This window comes from Schistocerca serialis, chromosome 8, assembly GCF_023864345.2.
Source record: "Schistocerca serialis cubense isolate TAMUIC-IGC-003099 chromosome 8, iqSchSeri2.2, whole genome shotgun sequence".
NCBI lineage: Eukaryota > Metazoa > Arthropoda > Insecta > Orthoptera > Acrididae > Schistocerca > Schistocerca serialis.
In genome coordinates, this window is record NC_064645.1 from 446,816,808 (window position 1) to 446,837,139 (window position 20,332).

Sequence of the window (20,332 nt, forward strand, 5' to 3'; positions counted from 1 at the left end):
ACAACGGTCCTATCACACTTCTCTGAGGCACTCCTAACGGTGCCCTTGTCTCCGATGGACACTCGCTGTCGAAGATAACTTACAGGGTTCTATTACTTAAAAAGTCTTCCAGCCACTCACATATCTGTCAACTTTTTCCATATGCTCGTACCTTTGTTAACAGCCTGCAATGAGGCACCGTGTAAAATGCTTTCAGGTAGTCTAGAAATATGGAATCAGCATGTTGTCCTTCATCCATAGCATTCAGTATATCACGTGAGGAGAGGGCAAACGGAGTTTCGCATAAGCAGTGCTTTCTAAAACCATTACTGTTTTATGGACATAAGGTTCTCATCTCAAGAAAGTTTGTTATATTCGAACTGAGAATATGTTCAAGGATTCTGCAGCAAACCGAAATTAGGGATGTTGGTTTGTAATTTTGCGGGTTCGCTCTTTTACTCTTCTTTACCCTCTTTTCCTGTCGGTTGGAACTTCGTGCTGGCGAGAGATTAACCATAAATGCTAGGTGTGCGGCGAATGCCGTCCCATATTCCTTGAAAAACCTTATTGTGATTCCATCAAGACCTGATAATTTATTTTCCATCAAATCTTTCAGTTGTTTCTCTACGCCAGGGATGCTTATTGTCGTGTCGTCCATACGAGAGTCTGTCCCATGGTCAAATGACGGTATGTTTGCACGATTCTCCCCCGTGAATGATTTCCTGTACGTGAAATTTAATACTTGGGCTTTCATTTTGCTACCTGGAACTGCCACACCAGGGTAGTTAAAAAGGGACTGTTTGGAAACCTTAGAGCCTCTTAGTGATTTTACATACGACCATAATTTTCTCGGGTTCTTTGCCAGGTCTTTTGCTAACGTATGATGGTGATAGTTGTTGTATGCTTCGCGCATAGATCACTTCAAAGACGCATGAAGCTCTGTTAACCTTTGCTTGACGTTATTTGTGCGTTCTCTTTTCAACCGTGATTGCAACGGCCTCTACTTTCTGAGCATCTTCCGAATTTCATTATTAAACCGCGATCTGTCTTTTCCGTTCAAGACAGTTTAGAAAATGTGTTCAGCAGTATACCGCACGACAGTCTGTCTGCACTCAGCGCAATGAATGCATAGACATCCCAGTCTATACTCTGTAAGTTCAAGTTGTCTCCAAGTATTATTGCATGATCTGGTTATTTAAGTGATACTGTCAGTAGATCATTTTTAAATGACCCTGGAACTGTCACTACCGAATCTTTTGGCAGGTAAAAACATCCAACAATGAACACAGTTTCACCTACACCAGCTGTAACTGACCAGATAACTTCACTGTGCAATGAACACTCTCCTTCAACGGCCTCTAATATGTCTTTCCGATATACATTCCAAGACTCGCTAAATGTCTCAGAGCTTTCTACTTCGGGGTTCAGCCAGCACTCGGTCCCAAGAATAATTTATGAACGAGAACTTTCTTGGAAGACAGTAAATTCGGAAATTTTATTACTAATACTTCGACAGTTTACTGATAAAATTTTGACAGTCGAAGTATCTTTACTCTCAACGTGGTTTGACTTCTCTTGCTATGTATCGACTGGCGAGTGTTCATCAGTGCACCACAACTAACTATGCCCTTCAAAACCCTGAATACCTGCTTCCTTCGCGTAGTGCACCCCTGACCTATCAAGGGGAGTCCAAGAAATCCCCATTCGAAATCCACAACCAAGACTGTAACAGAGTCAACGAAACCGTTCATCATGACCTCCACTCGACTCCAAACCAAAGGACTCCAATCAACTCTGAGAACAATGCTGCAAACTGCGAGCTCTGTTTGCACCCCGCGCGCGAGGCCAGCAGTGTTCACCATATCTGCCAGCCGCCTATATGAATTGACAATGGCCTCAGAAACCATGCGACAAGCGTGATTGATGCCGACATGAGCCATAACTTCCAGACAACTGCACCCTGAGCGTTCGATAGCCGCAGGTAAGGCCGCCTCCACATCTCGGATACTGCCCCCTGGCTTAAGTGCAGAGCACACATTGGTTTTCTTTCCATACCTGAACGCTGACTGCCTAAGAGGCTCCATAACGCCCTAACGTTGCAGATCCCGATAACAAGTAAACCCAGCCCCCAGTGTGCCTCCTCGAATCCTGCTAAAGGAGCGGCCACTTGTTAATTCACCGGGTAAATGGGCAAGGCCAGGAGATCTGTCACACTGGCCCTCCGCCTCGAGCGAGGCGAATGCGTGACCACCTGCCACTCACGCTGCTGTGAGGCCGTATCCACTGTGTCGGCTACACTAGGAAGTGCCTGGGAAGCAGAACCTGTGGGAGCAGCAAGCGACACCTGACATGTCCCATGGACGTTCCAGATCCTCCGACAATGCCACACCCCGAGGCAGCAGCCTGTAGGTGATTGACTGAAGCCAAAAACAAGTTCAGATGTTTGCTAACTGCAACCAGCTCCTCCTGCGTCCATACACATCCTAACCATCCTAGTGAGACTAACAAAAGAAGTAAATTATAAATGCAGACAGAGTTTTAGCTATGCAACTTGTTTCCTCCCTGATGTGTTACAAACGGACGCTGTGGAGCTTGCTCTTCAGTGAGGAACTATTGTGCCACAGACTGAGAGAACTTCCCCTTAGAAAAACGCAAGATGGAGCCTCTTAAACAGAAGAAACATGCACGAAATTTAATAAATTTGCTACGAGGTAAACATAGAAGAAGATCAGCACTTAACTTACCGCTCCGTAGATATGAATCACCTGAGAGTTGCTGCTGCAAAGAATAACCAAGCTTGCTTCAAACTTATGTTCTCAAAATTAATTTTCAATGCACAAACAAATATTTATGATAAAAATGGTCTCTTATTATAAATTCAAACAGGGATATTTTGATTTATTTAACCTTGCACAATGCTGGTCGTTGGTAAGGAAGCGATGTTAATGCTTGGGTCACCAAAGGAGACGTTCATGTACTTAAACATCCACTAATATCCCACTAAATTACTAACCTTCAGCATGCAGCTTCTGCTGGGACAGAGGAGTTGACGGCGGGATCTCGCAGCGTTTTTACTCAAATATACTGTTGTAAGTAGGCTGTTTAGGTTTTCTTATTGGTAACGCCACGTAGCGCTCTGTGTGAGAATCACTGGCTGTGTTGTCTGCAGTCTGTGGCTGGTTTGCATTGTTGTCTGCCATTGTAGTGTTGGGCAGCGGCAGCTGGATGTGAACAGCGCGTAGCGTTGCGCAGTTGGAGGTGAACCGCCAGCAGTGGTGGATGTGGGGAGAGAGATGGCGGAGTTTTGTAATTTGTCATGAACTGGTATATATATTATGACTATTAAGGTAAATACATTGTTTGTTCTCTATTAATATCTTTCATTTGCTAACTATCCCTATCAGTAGTTAGTGCCTTCCGTAGTTTGAATCTTTTATTTAGCTGGCAGTAGTGGCGCTCGCTGTATTGCAGTAGTTCGAGTAATGAAGATTTTTGTGAGGTAAGTGATTTCAGAAAGGTATAGATTAATGTTAGTCAGGGCCATTCTTTTGTAGGGATTTTTGAAAGTCAGATTGCATTGCGCTAAAAATATTGTGTGTCAGTTAAAGCACAGTCTTGTATAATTGTTTAAAGGGGACGTTTCATATGTCGACCCTTAGCCGAGGATACTTCACTGGAATCTTCTGATTTTTTTCTTGTAGTTTGTGTAATTAGTATAGATTTTGTTTATTGCTAGCGCGTAATTGTAGAGAGAATCTCCTTTGTAGTTGCAGCCTTTCATTGTTGTACAGAAAAACAGTTGTGGCATGCATGTAGATTTGCACCAAGTATTTCGCAGCTGCGCTTGCAATTAACGAGATATTATTTTCAGTGCTATGTTAATGTGTTCTCTTATTGTTGCTCTTCAAATTGTGTTTTTCTGTGTTATCGTGTGAAATATTGTGACAATAATGGCGTGTGAAAAACGTAATACTAGGCTCCAAAGTAAACTGAGAAATGACAGTGAAGACGAAAGCAGTGTGTTAGCGCCACCGAGTAATGAATTAACTAATGTTCAAAGTAGTAATTTGGTAATTGTATATAGGGAAATGGAGCGGACTGCAAACAATGGTGTAGACAGTGAAACAATTAGTGAACAGGGAAGCATTATCGATCGATCGGTCGGCAACAGCTTACCTCAGGAATCCGAAATGACAGGACACAATCTTGCAAATACTGTAGATTCAGGTTTTGCGTCCCCACCCTTTTCTCAAATAAGTCAAGACACATTTTCTGCTTTTCAAACTGCGAATATTGCCGGTTCTAATGCATTGCCGAATAGCACTGAGGAACATGTTTCAGACACCAGTGCATTGTTATTACAGTTAATGCAACAAATGGGACAAAGGCTACAAAAATTAGACACAATGGAACAAAATCTTCAAAAGCTAGACACAATGGAACAAAATCAGAAATAAACACAGCAAAAGCTTCAAAAGTTAGACACAATGGAACAAAATCATCAAAAGTTAGACACAGTGGAACAAAATCAGGGACAAAACCAGCAAAAGCTTCAAAAGTTAGACACCACACTTGAACAAACACGTGAAGATTTAACTACTGAGTTACATAACATTGAATCGAAATGTCAAAAAGTCTGTAATGACGTAAAAACACAAATTTGTGACCATTTTCAACCTATTTTTTCGCGGCATCAAAATGCATTACAGATTCACGAAGCTGCAAACTATTGTTCATCAAAATCATGAGACCCTGCAAGCTAAAATTGACTCAGTTGCATCTACCGATTCGGTTACGCAACTTGCAAAAACTCAAGAAAACTTAAAGGACACAGTAGATACTCTGAAAATTGGTTCAGAAAGACACATGGAGGAAATTAGTTCACTATCAGAGTAAGTAGTTGAACTTTCGGATCAGCTAAATAATTTATCTACGAAGGTAGATGATAATCTGAATGACACAAAACCGGTAGTCTTTAATGACACAGAAGAGTGCGAACAAATTAGGAAACTGAAACAAAATCTGAATCAAATTAATACGCAACACCAAAGAGAAATCCAGGAAGTACAAGATCAGCTGACACAGGTAATACAAGAATTACGTATTTCAGAGGACACTCGCGCTCCTATACGGGAAGAGGGACCTAGAAATACGGAACAGCCACAAAATAATAACACAGGGCACTTCGGAAATTATGAAAGAAATTGGCAAGTTACACCAAATTTTGAGATGGAACCGCCGAAACGACGTAACAATGACCGACATGCGACTCGCCGACATGATGATTTTGACTATAAGCTGTTCATTACTACACGTAAATTCAAAACATTTAAGAATTCTGACAACGACATTCATCCACAAGCATGGCTTCATCAATGTTCTCATTGTTTTCCTCCCAACTGGTCATTGGAGCACAGGTTAGAATTTATGTGTGGCTACTTGGAGAATGAACCAGCTGTAAGAATGCGATCGGTCATTCACGATTGTCACAGTGAAGGAGATTTTTATCATGCCTTCCTCTCTGCATATTGGTCTCAAACTACACAAGACCGAGTAAAACATACCATCATAATGATGAAACGTTTCGAACAATCTGAATTTTCCAGTCTTATGAAATATTTTGAAGACATCGAAGTAGGTCAGAGGCTGGCTGCTAGAGCTGTTACGGGTAGGTTCGAACACCACTTAAGTGTTACGGAGATGCTTCGGGAATCAAATGGGAATCCCTGGAGGGAAGGTGACGTTCTTTTCGAGGAACACTATTGAAATAATTTAGAGAACCGTCATTTGAAGCTGACTACCAAATGATGTCACCAATAATTCCTCACACGGCGTAACTGACACCTGCTGGATGATCATTGCTGCGTCTGGACCTGTTGTAATATACCTCCCCAACGCATCCCACTCGTACCCGATGATGGTATTTAAGTCGGCGGAATGGGCAGTCGCCGAAATCCTCCAATTCAAAAAGCTCCTCCACCTGGGCAGTTTGATGGAGTAGTGCTCTCTCATCCATAAAGATGAAGTCGGCGTCGATCGCACTCAGGAAAAGGCATACGTGAGGCAAGGAGTGGAGTGCCACAATAACGTTGACGAGTGAGCGCACTCTGTTCAAAGAATTGCAAGTCAGTACTCTAGTGGAACATTACGGTTCTTGGTATCATAAGTTCTATCCCGGAACGATCACGCTCGAGAATGTTCCTGGGTGCATTATGTGTTGTCACCTCTCGCTACATAAGGGTACGTAGAGAGCGTTGCAGAACATGATCGTGTTGTAGGTCCAGGCAATATGTTGTGGGGAGGTGGACTTACCGGTGACAGTATAATCCCTTCTCACGTGTGTCTTTTTCAGTGGTGCATTCGGCACTGACTTCATTTTTAATTGATGACAATGCGCGACCGCGTAGAACTACGCTGATGGAGGAGCTCTAGGAACGAGAGGATTTCGGCGAATGGACTGGGCTGACGGTTCTTCAAACGTAGTTCCCGTAGAGTAGTTGTGTTGCGTTGGCGAGACATACTGTAGCGCGTCCACGCGCAGCAACGGACGTGCTGCACTTGTTACGGTCGCAGGTTCGAATCCTGCCTCGTGCGTGGATGTGTGTGATGTCCTTAGGTTATTTGGTTTAATTAGTTCTAAGTTTTAGGGGACTGATGACCTCAGATGTTAAGTCCCATAGTGCTCAGAGCCATTTGAAGCATTTTTTTGCACTTGTCAACGCTGCTCGTGGAGGAATGGAACGCCCTACCGCCAGAACTTACCAACCGTATGACCTGCGTTGTAACACATTGAAGAGCATGCACTGGCGTCTGTGGCGATCACAAACGTTTTTGAGGACTAGGTACCGTCTTTTGTAACGTTCAGGAGATCACCATATATCGCGGTGACTTCAGTGTGATCATTGTCATTGAATAAAGGACTCATTTCTGTTCATGTCATTGTGTATTTCTTTCAGCCGCCTTCTGTCCGTATTGTAGCAGTTCTTTATGTGTGTGATTTACGTTCAGTCGAGCTACGTTACTTGCCAAGGGCACATCATTCGAAAATTACCTTCGTCCATACGTTTTGCACCTCGTTGAAAGTGTCGCTTATAAAGAGAAACTGTAACTGAATAACTGGTGCCAAGAACAGATTTTTTGTGCATGTAAAAAGATGGCAATGTACTTTTCTTACATTCAAGCTGCTGGTTCACATAATCCCCTTAACTAATTCATATAATTTCAAACTGCGATTACATTGTAACTAATAAATGGAACAAACATTTAACTTCAGAGCGTGGCGAGCAGCTAAATTCATCACAACAAGATCGACATCCTGAATCAGCGCCCAAGATACTTACCGCTACGAGTAAAAACAGTTCCAAATTCTATATGAAAGAACAGATGCCATCTTCATATTGTTAAGGCCAACCGGCTGATGACCTTCTTCCGTACGGATGCACACTAGTTACCTGAACTCTTAACCGGACTCGGGGGATTGTCTGCCGCGAGTAATGGCTATAATGGCAGGGGCACTACGAATGTAGTGTGTGGGTTATAAGTTGAGAATGTGGGTCTCACGTGGAGCATACCGGTGATAAGTCCCTGCAATCGCACTATCCTCTATGCCTTTGGTGGCTGAGATGGATAGAGCGTCTGCCATATAAGCGGGAGATCCCGGGTTCGAGTCCCTGTCGGGGGACACATTAAATCAATACCATTAGCTGCTGACGGGCGTTGATATACATCAACGGGGACAGTTGAAAATGTATAAACATTTTCACAACTTTGTGACCAAGAACGCAACCATCGCTAACACCTCTTAAAATATTTATGTCAATGCCAAAATTGGTTTCGACCTATCACGCCCACCTTCATGTGGCTAACGTTTCCGACTACATTAATTTTTTAGTCAGCAGCATGTCGTCCTCTCCTGAATTGTACAAGAATATTTGAATCTCCAGAGCCACTTTCATATGTTAATCCGATAGTGAAACTGTCCTAGTCTGACTGCATCGGATAAGATTTGCGTCCCACAGCGATTGTTTCAGATTACATTATCGGATCAAAAGTATTCAGACACCTAGTAGTCTTGGTCAACGTGAAGTTAGTGCTATTGATCGCTGGGATATGAAGCGAAGTCAGTGTTGTAACTCATGCCAAAGATGTTTCGTTGGGTTCATATTGTAAATATGTTCATGCCAATCCATTTCGAGAATGTTACCGCCCATTCACAGTGGCTTCAAGAGGCTGCTTTATCACATGATGCACTGTTATACTAATAGTAATCGTTCCCGAAATTTTCCAAAACTTAACGCACTACAGAATGCTCTTAAATATGTTCGTATCCTTCCGTGTTTAGCGTTGCCTTAAGCACAACAATGGGATGTCATACTAACCACACAAAACACCAACAACACCATTTTATCTTTACTTTACCGCTAATACTGGACGTCGAAGTAGATTACGGACTCCAGGCCTTCGACGATTCCAAAACCTTTCCATCGGATAACAACAGTGTATAGCGTGATTCATCACCTCAATTCGCTCGTTCCAGTCATCCACTGGCCAGTGACATCGATATTTACATCATCTCAGGCGTCGCTTGACTACAGAAATATGCAGTTACGAGAAGCTGGTCGACCAGTTTCCCTATTCTATTAATCTCCGTACACATTGCCATTGTGCTGTCTGAGCTCCGGTAGCACTTTCTTTCACATGATTACATGCGAGTTTTTGCAGCCACCTTCCGCAATGCTCAGCGGTGTCTTTCAACCAGTTCCCGAACTTTGCCTGGTGTTGGTAATGCAGTGGCTGTTAATTCGCGATTCCAGTTCTCAGTCACATCACCAACACTCAGCTTGGCAGCTTTAGAACAGTTGAAATGTCTGTGATGAATTTGTTGCTCAGCTGACATGCAACGACTACCCCATGTTCGATACCACGGGGTTCTCCTGACCATCGCGTTCTGCTGTCATTTGTTTATTTAACATCATCTCATTAGCGGACCTGCATTTCACGCATACAGTACCTTTCTTTATATCAGAACTACTTAAGAAATACCCATTTTCGTATGAAAAGTAATATGGGTGTCTATAACGGTAACAGGAGTAAATCATACTGGCTATGAACTAATAGGGTTAATTCTGGCAGTAGTTGTAGTACTGCTGCTGCTTCCACTTATAGTACCAATAGTAGTAATAATAATAAAAATAAAAATAATGATAATAATGAAGCTTCTCTACTGAGAACATTGTACTCTGCATCTCCGTTTATCCTGGCGACTTTGCCTCTTTTGAGATTTAGCACAAAAGTTTGCATTAGGTAGGAGTTCCCAGATACTTTATATCTGATAGAGTACGCTGTTTTCAGTAATATACAGAGGAGTGACTACTCCGGCAGGTGTCGCCGTCAGAGCTGGAGGCGTGGCTGCTGGGACACCCGCAGGTGACGGAGGCGGTGGTGCTGGGCCTGCCACACGATGAGGACCAGGAACACCCAGCGGCTTTCGTCGTGCTGGCCCAAGGCGCCACCGCCACACCCGACGAACTGAAGCAACTGGTCCAAGGTGAGGCCATACCTCTTGATCACACACAAATGTGCATTCGATACTGCAGAATAATACTTTTTAGAAACAGTACTACAACACTTTCAGAAAGTTGAAATAAGTGGTTCTCGTAACATGCAAAGATCAGCACATTCCTCAAACTGGGGAACTATCAAGAATGGTGTTCCACAAGGGTCAGTCTTGGGTCCTTTGTTGTTCTTATTATATATTAATGACTTGCCATTCTATATTCATGAAGAGGCAAAGTTAGTTCTCTTCGCTGATGATACAAGTATAGTAATCACACCTGAGAAACAAGAATTAACTGATGAAATTGTCAATACTGTCTTCCAGAAAATTAGTAAGTGGTTCCTTGTAAACGGACTCTCACTGAATTTTGATAAGACAGAGTACATACAGTTCTGTACAGTGAATGGTATGACGCCATTAATAAATAGACCTTAATCAGAAGCATATAGCTAAGGTAGAATATTCCAAATTTTTAGGTACGTCCATTGATGAGAGATTAAATTGGAAGAAACACATTGATGATCTGCTGAAACGTTTGAGTTCAGCTACTTATGCAATAAGGGTCATTGCAAATTTTGGTGATAAACATCTTAGTAAATTAGCTTGCTACGCCTATTTTCACTCATTGCTTTCATATGGCATCATATTTTGGGGTAATTCATCACTGAGGAATAAAGTATTTATTGCACAAAAGCGTGTAATCAGAATAATAGCTGGAGTCCACCCAAGATCATGCTGCAGACATTTATTTAAGGATCTAGGGATATTCACAGTAGCTTCTCAGTATATATACTCTCTTATGAAATTTGTTATTAACAACCAAACCCAATTCAAAAGTAATAGCAGTGTGCATAACTACAACACTAGGAGAAAGGACGATCTTCACTATTCAAGATTAAATCTAACTTTGGTACAGAAAGGGGTGAATTATACTGGCACTAAAGTCTTTGGTCACTTACCAAATAGTATCAAAAGTCTGACAGATAACCAACAAGTATTTAAGAAGAAATTAAAGGAATTTCTGAATGACAACTCCTTCTACTCCATAGAGGAATTTTTAGATATAAATTAAGAAAAAAAATATATATATTAAAAAATAAAAATAAAGAAAAACAAAAAAACACAAAAAAAGTTGTTATATTAACTTAAGTATGCTGTTAAATTAACCTAATTATGTCATGTATTGGAAAATTCGACTCGTTCCACATCATTACGAAATATCGTATTCATGATGCATGGAACTAGTATTAATCTAATCTAATCTAATCTAATCTCACAGCAATGTTGTGACAGACTTGGAGGGGTTGTAGAGGGTGTCCTGATGAACAAATCGAGGAAAGGAACCCGTGCCCAGTAACGTCAACTGGCGGTGGTACAGTGTGTCGAAGTTATAGGCGCCGGCTGCTACCACTAGGCCACCCCTTCCACAGCAAACGTGACTTCATATGCTGACGGAATGTAGATGGATCATCTCGCTGTGATGTATGCTAGCAGTGACGGCCACTGATTGCCACGTTTGCCAGTTTAGAAGTTGGTGCTCGCTCCTGCGTAGAAAGCCTCTTCTCCTACGTATGCCATGATCTGTTACCTTCGTGGATGACTGTTTCAGACATGGTTTCCATCCGCAGTTTATTTTTCTCCTGTGCAACTGAAAACAACTGTGATTTTAGAGGATTCGAGGATAAAAATAAACTGCACATGGAAAATTTTATCGGAAACTGTCATCCACCGAGGCAACAGAGCATCACATGTAGAAGACCAGGCCTTTATACGCAGCAGCTAGCTCCACTGGTGATCATGGCAATCAGTCCCGATCCCTGAATAATGAATATCACTACTAAATGTTCGTGACTATACAAAGTCAAATCTGCTGCCGAATGGATGGCCTAGTGGCAGGCGCCAGCGTGTATAAATTCGACGCTCTGTAGCGTCCTTGGATGAAGTTTCCAGTCACGGTTTCTTATCCTCAGTCTGTTCCTCAAGACACCCTCTACAATGGCTAGAAGTTTGTCACAATTCTAGTACACCCTGTAGGTAGTTAAAAGTGGAAATAACATCAGTTTCATTTTACAACTTGCCCCACACTTATTTCTTCATGTCAGATAAATTAAAGATACTGTCTTGCTGTGGTGGCATAGACAGGGTTCTATCAGAGTTTTCAGGTAAAAGAAATACTCAGTGACATCTGAGAACAGCAATAGGACACGCAAAACCTTCTAGCAGAAACATACTATATGGAAGGCAGATGTGTTTCTGGAGCTTCAATTCCGTTCAGCCGAGTGGCTCTGATCTATAAATAAATCTACACAATCACCGACTGAGGGAGACGTCTTCGAAGGTACCGGGGATTAAAAGAAAAAAGTGTTAAAGCCCGCTAACAAGACAAACGCTGTGGCCGAGCGGTTGTAGGTGCTTCAGTCCGGAACCACGCGGCTGCTACGGTCGCAGGTTCGAATTCTGCCTCGGACATGGATGTGTGTGATGTCTTAGGTTAGTTATGTTCATATAGTTCTAAGTCTAGGGGACTGATGACCTCAGATGTTAAGTCCCATAGTGCTTAGAGCCATTTGAATCATTTGAACAAGACAAACACGTAAGGAACTGTTTCTCGGAACATACTGACAAATCGGCAGTCGCAGAACGTTTTCCGAGATGGGAATAACGAACCAGAATTCCCTGAGATGAGCATTTTGGCAAAGTCAACACATTACCATGCGAGTATGTACACAAAGGCCACAGGAATTTGGAAACACCAAAATAATCTTGACCGAAAAGAAGACGGTGTTTGATAATATACGGTTTTAGAGTTTGCGCCAATTGAATTGTGTTGATGTAAAAAATTTTGTAAATTTGTGGTAAGGTCTTATGGGACCAAACTGCTGAGGTCATCGGTCACTAAGCTTACACACTACTTAATCTAACTTCAACTAACTTACGCTAAGGACAACACATACACCCGTGTCCGAGGGAGGATTCGAACCTCCGACAGGGGAGCCGCGCGAATCGGGCGTTGAGTTAATTTTAATTGGGAACGATGCTGCCATACAGAAGTAATCACGCAATCGGCATCACTTGTCTTCCATACACTTCTATAAATTCCGGACCCCTCAAGTTCTCGATGTAGCTGCCGTTTTGTTTCCGAATATATTACTGGCAGAAGTTGACGAAACCTTATGGAATAGTTTTCTATATCGGCCAGGGAATCAGGGCCTGGTAGTTTCAACCGAAGAAAATGCGTGTTTGTATGTCTACATGATATTATTGTTTAAGTGTCTTCCTATAGCCTCAAAGGCTGATGGTGATATGACTAACATCGGGTCCGTCGTTGATGTCAACGTGGAGAAGTGCCTCGTGTCGTCGATCGTCAGGTATCCTACACGGAAAGCTACGAGCGTACTCGGTTTGAGTAACGTAACGTCTAGCCTCGATAGTTTTACTGAATAAGAGTACCTACGTATCAAGTTAACACAAATCAGATGAACAGGGGAAAGTAAATTAATATTCCCATGTACATAAATGGAGAAGTGGCAGCGTTTCACTCCCCGAAACGCAGAGCACACAAAATGCTACATCGGCTACGATTTGTAACGAACGTCTCTATGAGCATTACGTTCGTTAGCTTATTCATTCGTTAATCCACTTTTCCAATAATATTAATGTTGATCAACAAAGGCTCTGATCGTTCGTTTTTCTTAACAGATGTTTATCACTCAATTTCAGTGTTTCCACGACCTTTTCAGATTCTTCCCTGCTACTTGAATGCACTCTTTATAGCGTCTTTGCCAGCCCTCGAACGCAAGGTGCCGGCCGTTCTCTGTCAGGTCCTTGAGAATCATCCACTTTTCTTAAGATTGCTTCAGAGCTCTCAAATATAACCCCCTTAAACTTTGCTTTCTGTGATGCAAATAAAAGAATTATAGGCTGCAAGATCGAGCCACAAGGCGCATGCGGTGGGCAGGTAACGTTGCATTGAGCCACAAATTGTATAGAATGATCTTCTACATGAGGCCGCGCATTTTGATGATGAAGCCGCCACCCAGTCTAAGGAAGTTCTGGTTATTTCCTTGCAATATGCTTCCACATTTCACCCAGTACTGAAGTGTGGCATACTACTGTAATAGTAATGTGAGGAAGAACTGTATGCTGGTAAATGATTATATGACATCGCCAATAATAGCCACTTGGCTTTTCTTGTAAATAATTTATTTAATGACCTGTTTAGTAACCTAGAAGCCACATCATCGGGTTTCATATGGTGCATCATGACATTTAAAATTCAAAATCGACGGGACCGAACGTGCCTTGTTTAAGACTAAATTCTATAAAACTGGTCGTCAAATAAATTATGAACAAGAGCAGCCAAGTGGTTATTATTCTAGTTGTCTACTTGTGGAAGCCGTTGTCCTGTACAGAAGACAGTGCGTAACATTCCATGATGATAAAAAAAGTGACTACCGTCACATTCCTTGCATGTGGATCAACTTTCGCCTAGTTTGGTACTGGAGAACCTGGTGCTTTTCGCACTGTGTTGCCTCGTTTATCTTCAGGATCATAATGATGTAGCCATGACTCATAACTGATAGTAGAAATGCATCCTCTCCATCAGGCAACAGACCCAACAACTGTCACGTCATCCTTATTGTTTGCTATGCAATATGCGAAGAGCGTCTACAAACTAGAGCATTACTACCATCCTATTGACACTGGAGTGCAGCCGCCTATTGACGTTTTGCTTAAAAACCAGCTTTTTTCAAACATTTATAATACAGATAGGAGACTATCACGGATGCTAAGAGAAAGAGTCATTCTCTGTCGCTGATGATCAGTCTCCGTACATAAAGTACGCAGAAGATCGGACGTGGTATGGCAAAATACATAAAAGTAATGGACGAACGTAACATCTTTTCTCAAAGCAAACTCCTTTAGAAACTATAAACTTTAGGCAACGTTAGAAAAATTGGTGGAGGAAACTGACAAACAGTCTATTAGGAACAGATCAAAGTATTGATGTAATATGTACTTGAATGTTTGAATAAATGTAATGCACACTGCAATGGCTTCAATCATAGTAACTGCCCGGCCTTCACGAGAACAAATTAGCAGCCAGTGGTTTTATTTCATGTGTGCTAACGATCTTTAATACACGTCAGTGAAATATTCGGCAGTTACCATGCCTAACTCAAGCAGGAAACAGTTAATATTGTTTGTTTTAGGCAGAATTTCATGATTTCATGAACCACTCCTGGACGTTTATACCAAAATATGAATTCTGTGCACTTCTCCATCGCTCTATGACTCGAGCCTTCACAGTCAGTACACCTGACTGCTCGCAATGGGAAATATTTTATGGCCGACTGTTCCTGAAACTACGTGACACCTGCATGTTTGTAGGTTCTTGTGACTGGAGTGCCCTTCCATAGAATTCTTTTGCGTTGTAGAACATATGATATCGCAAAATGTTGAACAAACGGTTTGGTCCTTTTTGTAGTAGCACTACACTCTGTTTGAATCCCTTGGTTGATCCATTTATAGCGTAACATGATGTATAATCCAGAAGAAGTTTATGGAAATGTACGGTATATATCAACATGTTTGTCTGCGCCCTCATTGTCTCTTACGTACTTCACCTGAAGTTGGACTTAACAAAAAAGGACTATTCGTAAAGTAACATCCGATCGGTCGCGAAATGGAAACCTCAGTGATAATCGAAAACGTTTCATTTCCAAAGGTTTGCTACACCTTCCAGCTACTTCACTATATAGTCGCCGCTCCGATTTGGACATTTGTCGTAGGGTTGTAATAACCGTCCGTCACTTCTCTACGCTGGTCTGCAGTTCGTAGTCTGTGCCAAAATGTGGCTTCATAGTCAGCGGTTCATGTGAGCAGAGACGAAAATCAGAGGGAGCTAACTCTGGGCTGTATGTTGTATGATCGAACACCTCCCATCGAAAACGCTGCAGTGACATCCTCATTACCTCTGCACTGTGCTGCAGAGAACTGTCATGAAGAAGGAAATGCATGTCATACATGAAATCAGGCGAAATGTCGCAGTGTGCATTCATACTTGGCGGGAGACGGGATTGCCCTACTCACCTTTACGTTCTCTCACAGTGTGCTCAGGATTGAAAAGAGCGACGTGACGCGCTGGATATAAATACTGGGGTCCTGCCCGACACATCTGTGCTACGCTTTATCAGGTTTTCACTGTCGTTTCAATTTGGCGACTTATTGGACCTTACTCTCTGAATAGCCCTCGTATTACACCATGCAAATAGAAATATAGGAAAGCCAAGTTGAAATGGCTACCGGACAAATGTAAGGACGCAGAAACAGAAATGGCAGTGGGAAGGACTGATTAATTATATAGAAAAATCAGAACAATCTTCAGTAAAAACAAGGCCAAGAACGAATTCAAGAAAAAAACCATTGACAATTATTGCACAAACAGTTCTCCACAACCACGGAACAAAATTAAAGAGATTAGTGAAGGAAAAGTATTTAAAAAGGCAGTTAAAATGTTACTGTTAAGCAGTACATTCTGTAAAATGAAGGATTACCTAAATAACACAGAGAATGAGTTTGGTAAAAAATGTAACATAAATAAATATTATTAATAACAGTAATAAGGCTTCAGTCATTTCATGTAATAGTCCCACAATTTTGATTAATTTTATTTCCATTTATTATTATTATTATTATTATTTTGATAAATCTGACTCCCAAAGAATCGCAATGTGTGATACTAACATGGCTTTCTTGGCTCAACACCTCACTCATTATAGAAGGATCCTGGCTCTGATTTCTAGCAAATAGAAACCAAAATACGAACCATACGTCGCCATTGTGATTAGCTGATAGATTGTATAGTGTTAAATTATATACATATGAAATCATATATGTGAAATCATTGGGAGGAGTGACAACCAAACGAATATTAAACTTAGTTTTAATGTCTGTGGGTCGAAGGTACAGAATAAGGATTTCGGAAAAATATCACCACACACTAGTCAGGTAACAGGGGCAAATGAGAGCGGAAACTACCGCATAATCAGGTAACAGTTATTGTATCCAGATGGCTAACAAAAATAATATGCAGGAGAAGGGAAAGATAATAGAGGATTTTTTTAGACGATGAGTTTGATTTTAGAAACGATAAAGGCTCCAGAGGGGCAGTCCTCATCGTGCACTTGATGTTGGAAGCGAGATTTTAGAAAAATTAAAATACTTTCATAGCAGTTGTCGGACTATAAAAAAACGTAAAACGTTTGACAATGTAATGTGGGGCGAAATGCTGAAGTTCTCAGGAAAATAGATGCAAGACGTGCAAGTGTGTAAGACAGGGATGTTCCTGTCTATCAATGTATAGATCGAAGAAGTAAGGAAGGAAATAAAAGAAAGATCGTTGAGTGGGAGTTAAACTCATGGTGAAATGATATGAACTATATGTTTTGCTGATGACATTGCTCAGAAAAATAAGGAGTAATTGCAGGATCTGTTGAATAGTACGAACAGTCTAATGAACATACATTATACACTGCAAGCAAAAGGCAGAAAGATGACACTAATGAGGAGCAGCAGGAACAGATTAGCCGTAAAATTCACATCAAACTTGGAGACTACGAAATAGACGAACTGAAAGCTATCTGCTAACTGAGAAGCAAAATAACATACGATGGATGGTACACATGCAAAGATTGCTGATCAAAACTACTCTACTAAAAACTGATGAGACGTCAGCCTTAAACTGAAGAAGAAATTTCTGAGAATGTACCTTTGGATCACAGTATTTTATGAACGTGGATCACAAACTGTGAGAAAACCTCGAAAGAAGAGAATCGAATCATTTGCAGTATGGTGGTATCAATGTTAAAAATTAAGTGGTTTGATAGGAAATGGGGGATTATCCGTAGAATTGATGAGGAAAGCAACATGTTGAAAGCATTAACAAGAAGGAGGAACAACATACTAGGGTTGCCCAGAAAGTAAAAAAAAAATGGTTCAAATGCCTCTGAGCACTATGGGACTTAACGTCTGAGGTCATCAGAACTTAGAACTACTTAAACCTAAGTAACCTAAGAACATCACACACATCCATTCCCAAAGCAGGATTCGAACCTGCGACCGTAGCGTCGCGCGGTTCCAGACTGTAGCGCCTAGAACCGCTGGGCCACTCCAGAAAGTAAGTTCCTATCGGTCGCAAAATGGAAACCACAGTGAAAACCAAAAACGTTTCATTTGCAACAGTTAGGTGCACCTTCCACCTACTTCTCTACATACATAGTCACCGCTCCAACATCGAGTGTTGTCGTTGTGTTGTATCAACTTTCCAGTATCTTCATCATAGAAGGCAGCCGCCTGTGCTTTCGGCCAGTTATCTGTACTGGTCTGCAGCTCGTTGTCTGTGGAAAAATTTTGTCTTCATACCCAGCGGTTCTTGTGAGTAGAGATGAGACTCAGGGGTAGCCAATTACGGACTGTATTGTGGGTGATCAAACACTTCTCTTAACACTGCAGTAGCGTCTTCATTGCCCCTGCAGTGTGCGCTCGAGAATTGGCATGAAGAAGGAACTGCTCGACAGTTGTGTTATGTGGGCTGCGTGACACAGGCGAAATCTGTAACAAGGCCCTCATACTTGGCGGGAGACGCTATTCCCTACGCATCTTTACGTCCTCACTGTTCACTCAAAACTGAAATGAGCGACGCTACACGATCGATGGGCATACTAGAGACACTGCTCAACACATCTGTGGACAGTTTTACCGGATTTTCACAGTGGTTTCCATTTTCGAGCAGTCGTAATTTACTTTCTGGACAACCGTCGTTATAAGAAATATGTGAAGATGTCAAGGAAAATCTTCCATAGTACCTGAAGCGGAAAAATATGGTAAAACAGTAGAGGAAAACAGATTGAAGAATATCCTACAAGTAACTGAAAAATCTGGCTGTCAGTGTTACTCTGACGTAATGTGGTTGGGACAAGGGAGTGACTCGTGGCGGGATGCATCAGACCAATCAGCTGACCAGTGAAGAAAAAACACTCAGGGTGGGTTACTAATTTGAATTTTAGTTGTACTGATTTCACTACTGCTATCTACTCTTATGCTTATTTAGCTCAACATATAACAGGTCTACATCACTGACGCAAGAAGGGACGCTTTTTGTATGAGAGCACTGCGATCTATCTAGAGCAAGCTAAACCACATTATCCATCGCATTGAAGTAGAGACTCGGATATGTTTTTCATTTCAGAGAAAGCGTGTGGCAGCGAGGAGAAGCTGCTACGTGGGGGCGTGTTCGTAGTGGATTCCATCCCTCGCCTGCCTACAGGCAAAGTGAGCAGAGGTCAGCTGCGAAGCAGTCTTCAGGACAGAATCACAAAGGAGGTCTAGCCACTCGTCAAGTCTAGCAGTTGCCATCTGCTAGTGTTTACTGCACACTACACACTAAATTACATTACTATGCTACATACCTATTTACCTATTTCATTTACAGCTTTCTTTGTATGGTAGTATAACGCTACATCATAAATAAACTCAAAATAGCTTTGTTAATGAGAAATGTATCAAAACCGTATAAGAAAATACATTCGAACAGATTCGGGTTGAAGACGTTGGACATAAAAAGAAATTGCATATTAATTTATTAGTAAGGCATTTTGTTCGTAACAATTAGAGTATCAGCCAAGGAACATCCCAAGCAGAATGTTGTGTTTTAGACAATACGGATTCTGGCAGTATACTATCACAAGACCTGTCGCAGCTTACTTGTGATTCACCTTTTTTCATTTCTGTGCAGGTGGCAAAGTTATTGCCATCAGTTAGAAGATGAATCTCACGCTGTCGCACACGGTTTGTGACAAGTGGTCAACAGTGCAAACAACACACTGTATGGATTGGTGAGAGAGTATGTGAGTATAAAAGTATAGCCCGCCTTGGATGACAGATTGGATGTATGCTGTGTTTCTGTGTGTCGCCAATACATTGATGGCCACTACAATTGCAGCAACAGGAAGAATTCAAATAACGAAATTGTACTCGTTGTGCACCTACAGGACGTCAAGTTCCAGTTTCAAAACGCTGTAGAAGGAGAACGGCTGCTCAGGATTCAATCGAAATTGAACAGCATGTTATTTTCTCGGGGGGAAAAGTAAAAGAACAAAAAAAAGTTAACAAGAATTTTACAAAAATATGGCGCTATAAGCGTCTTAACGTAAATGGTCTCAGTTACTAGTGACAGATTAACTGTCCCAAACCCATTCCATTATGCAGTTACATATCCTTTGGCGTTTTCTGATGTATCCAGTCTAGTGAGGCTTCTTTTAGTGAAATTGTGATGTAAAACTCTTTTTTCTGAGGAATTCGTTGCTGTACCAACACATTAAATGTCGGTTCTAACCTTTAGTCTTCATGATTGTTCTGTAACACAACATTTCAAAGAGAAGAGCATACAGCTTGATTTAGGAGACAATATTAAGCTGTCTTTTTAAGTTGAAATTAGTGTGATTCATCTCTGTAATATGCTAAAGGAGATCATTTCAAAATCGAATTCCTGTTATCGAAAAGGATTCATGGAGGGCAGATGCGAGATAGATAAGAACAGAAAGGGTTTTGTTCTTTTGGACACGAGTGTTTCTGATCTGCTGTTCGGACTACAGTGTTAGAGCGTTGAGTTCAAGGAGAGGTATATGAGTGAATATGTTGATGAGACGGCGAAGGAGCTTACGGAACTGTCTACGATTGTTTGCAGGAAGCAAGAACAGCATGGTGAAATGTGATCAAAACGACACAAGTCATGAC

The 20,332-nt window shown here is 41.6% G+C and overlaps 1 protein-coding gene across 1 annotated transcript in view; it reads left to right on the plus strand.

Annotated features, from left to right (window-relative positions):
• The window catches only part of LOC126417057 (uncharacterized), a 113,186-nt gene extending 94,044 nt beyond the window's left edge, over positions 1–19,142 (plus strand). Inside the window, exons 7-8 of the mRNA XM_050084950.1 lie at positions 9,361–9,526; positions 18,786–19,142. Of these exons, the coding sequence (XP_049940907.1) occupies positions 9,361–9,526; positions 18,786–18,925 (306 nt within the window). The 3' untranslated portion in view covers positions 18,926–19,142. The remainder of the gene's footprint in view (positions 1–9,360; positions 9,527–18,785) is intronic.
• The last annotated feature ends 1,190 nt before the right edge of the window (positions 19,143–20,332 follow it).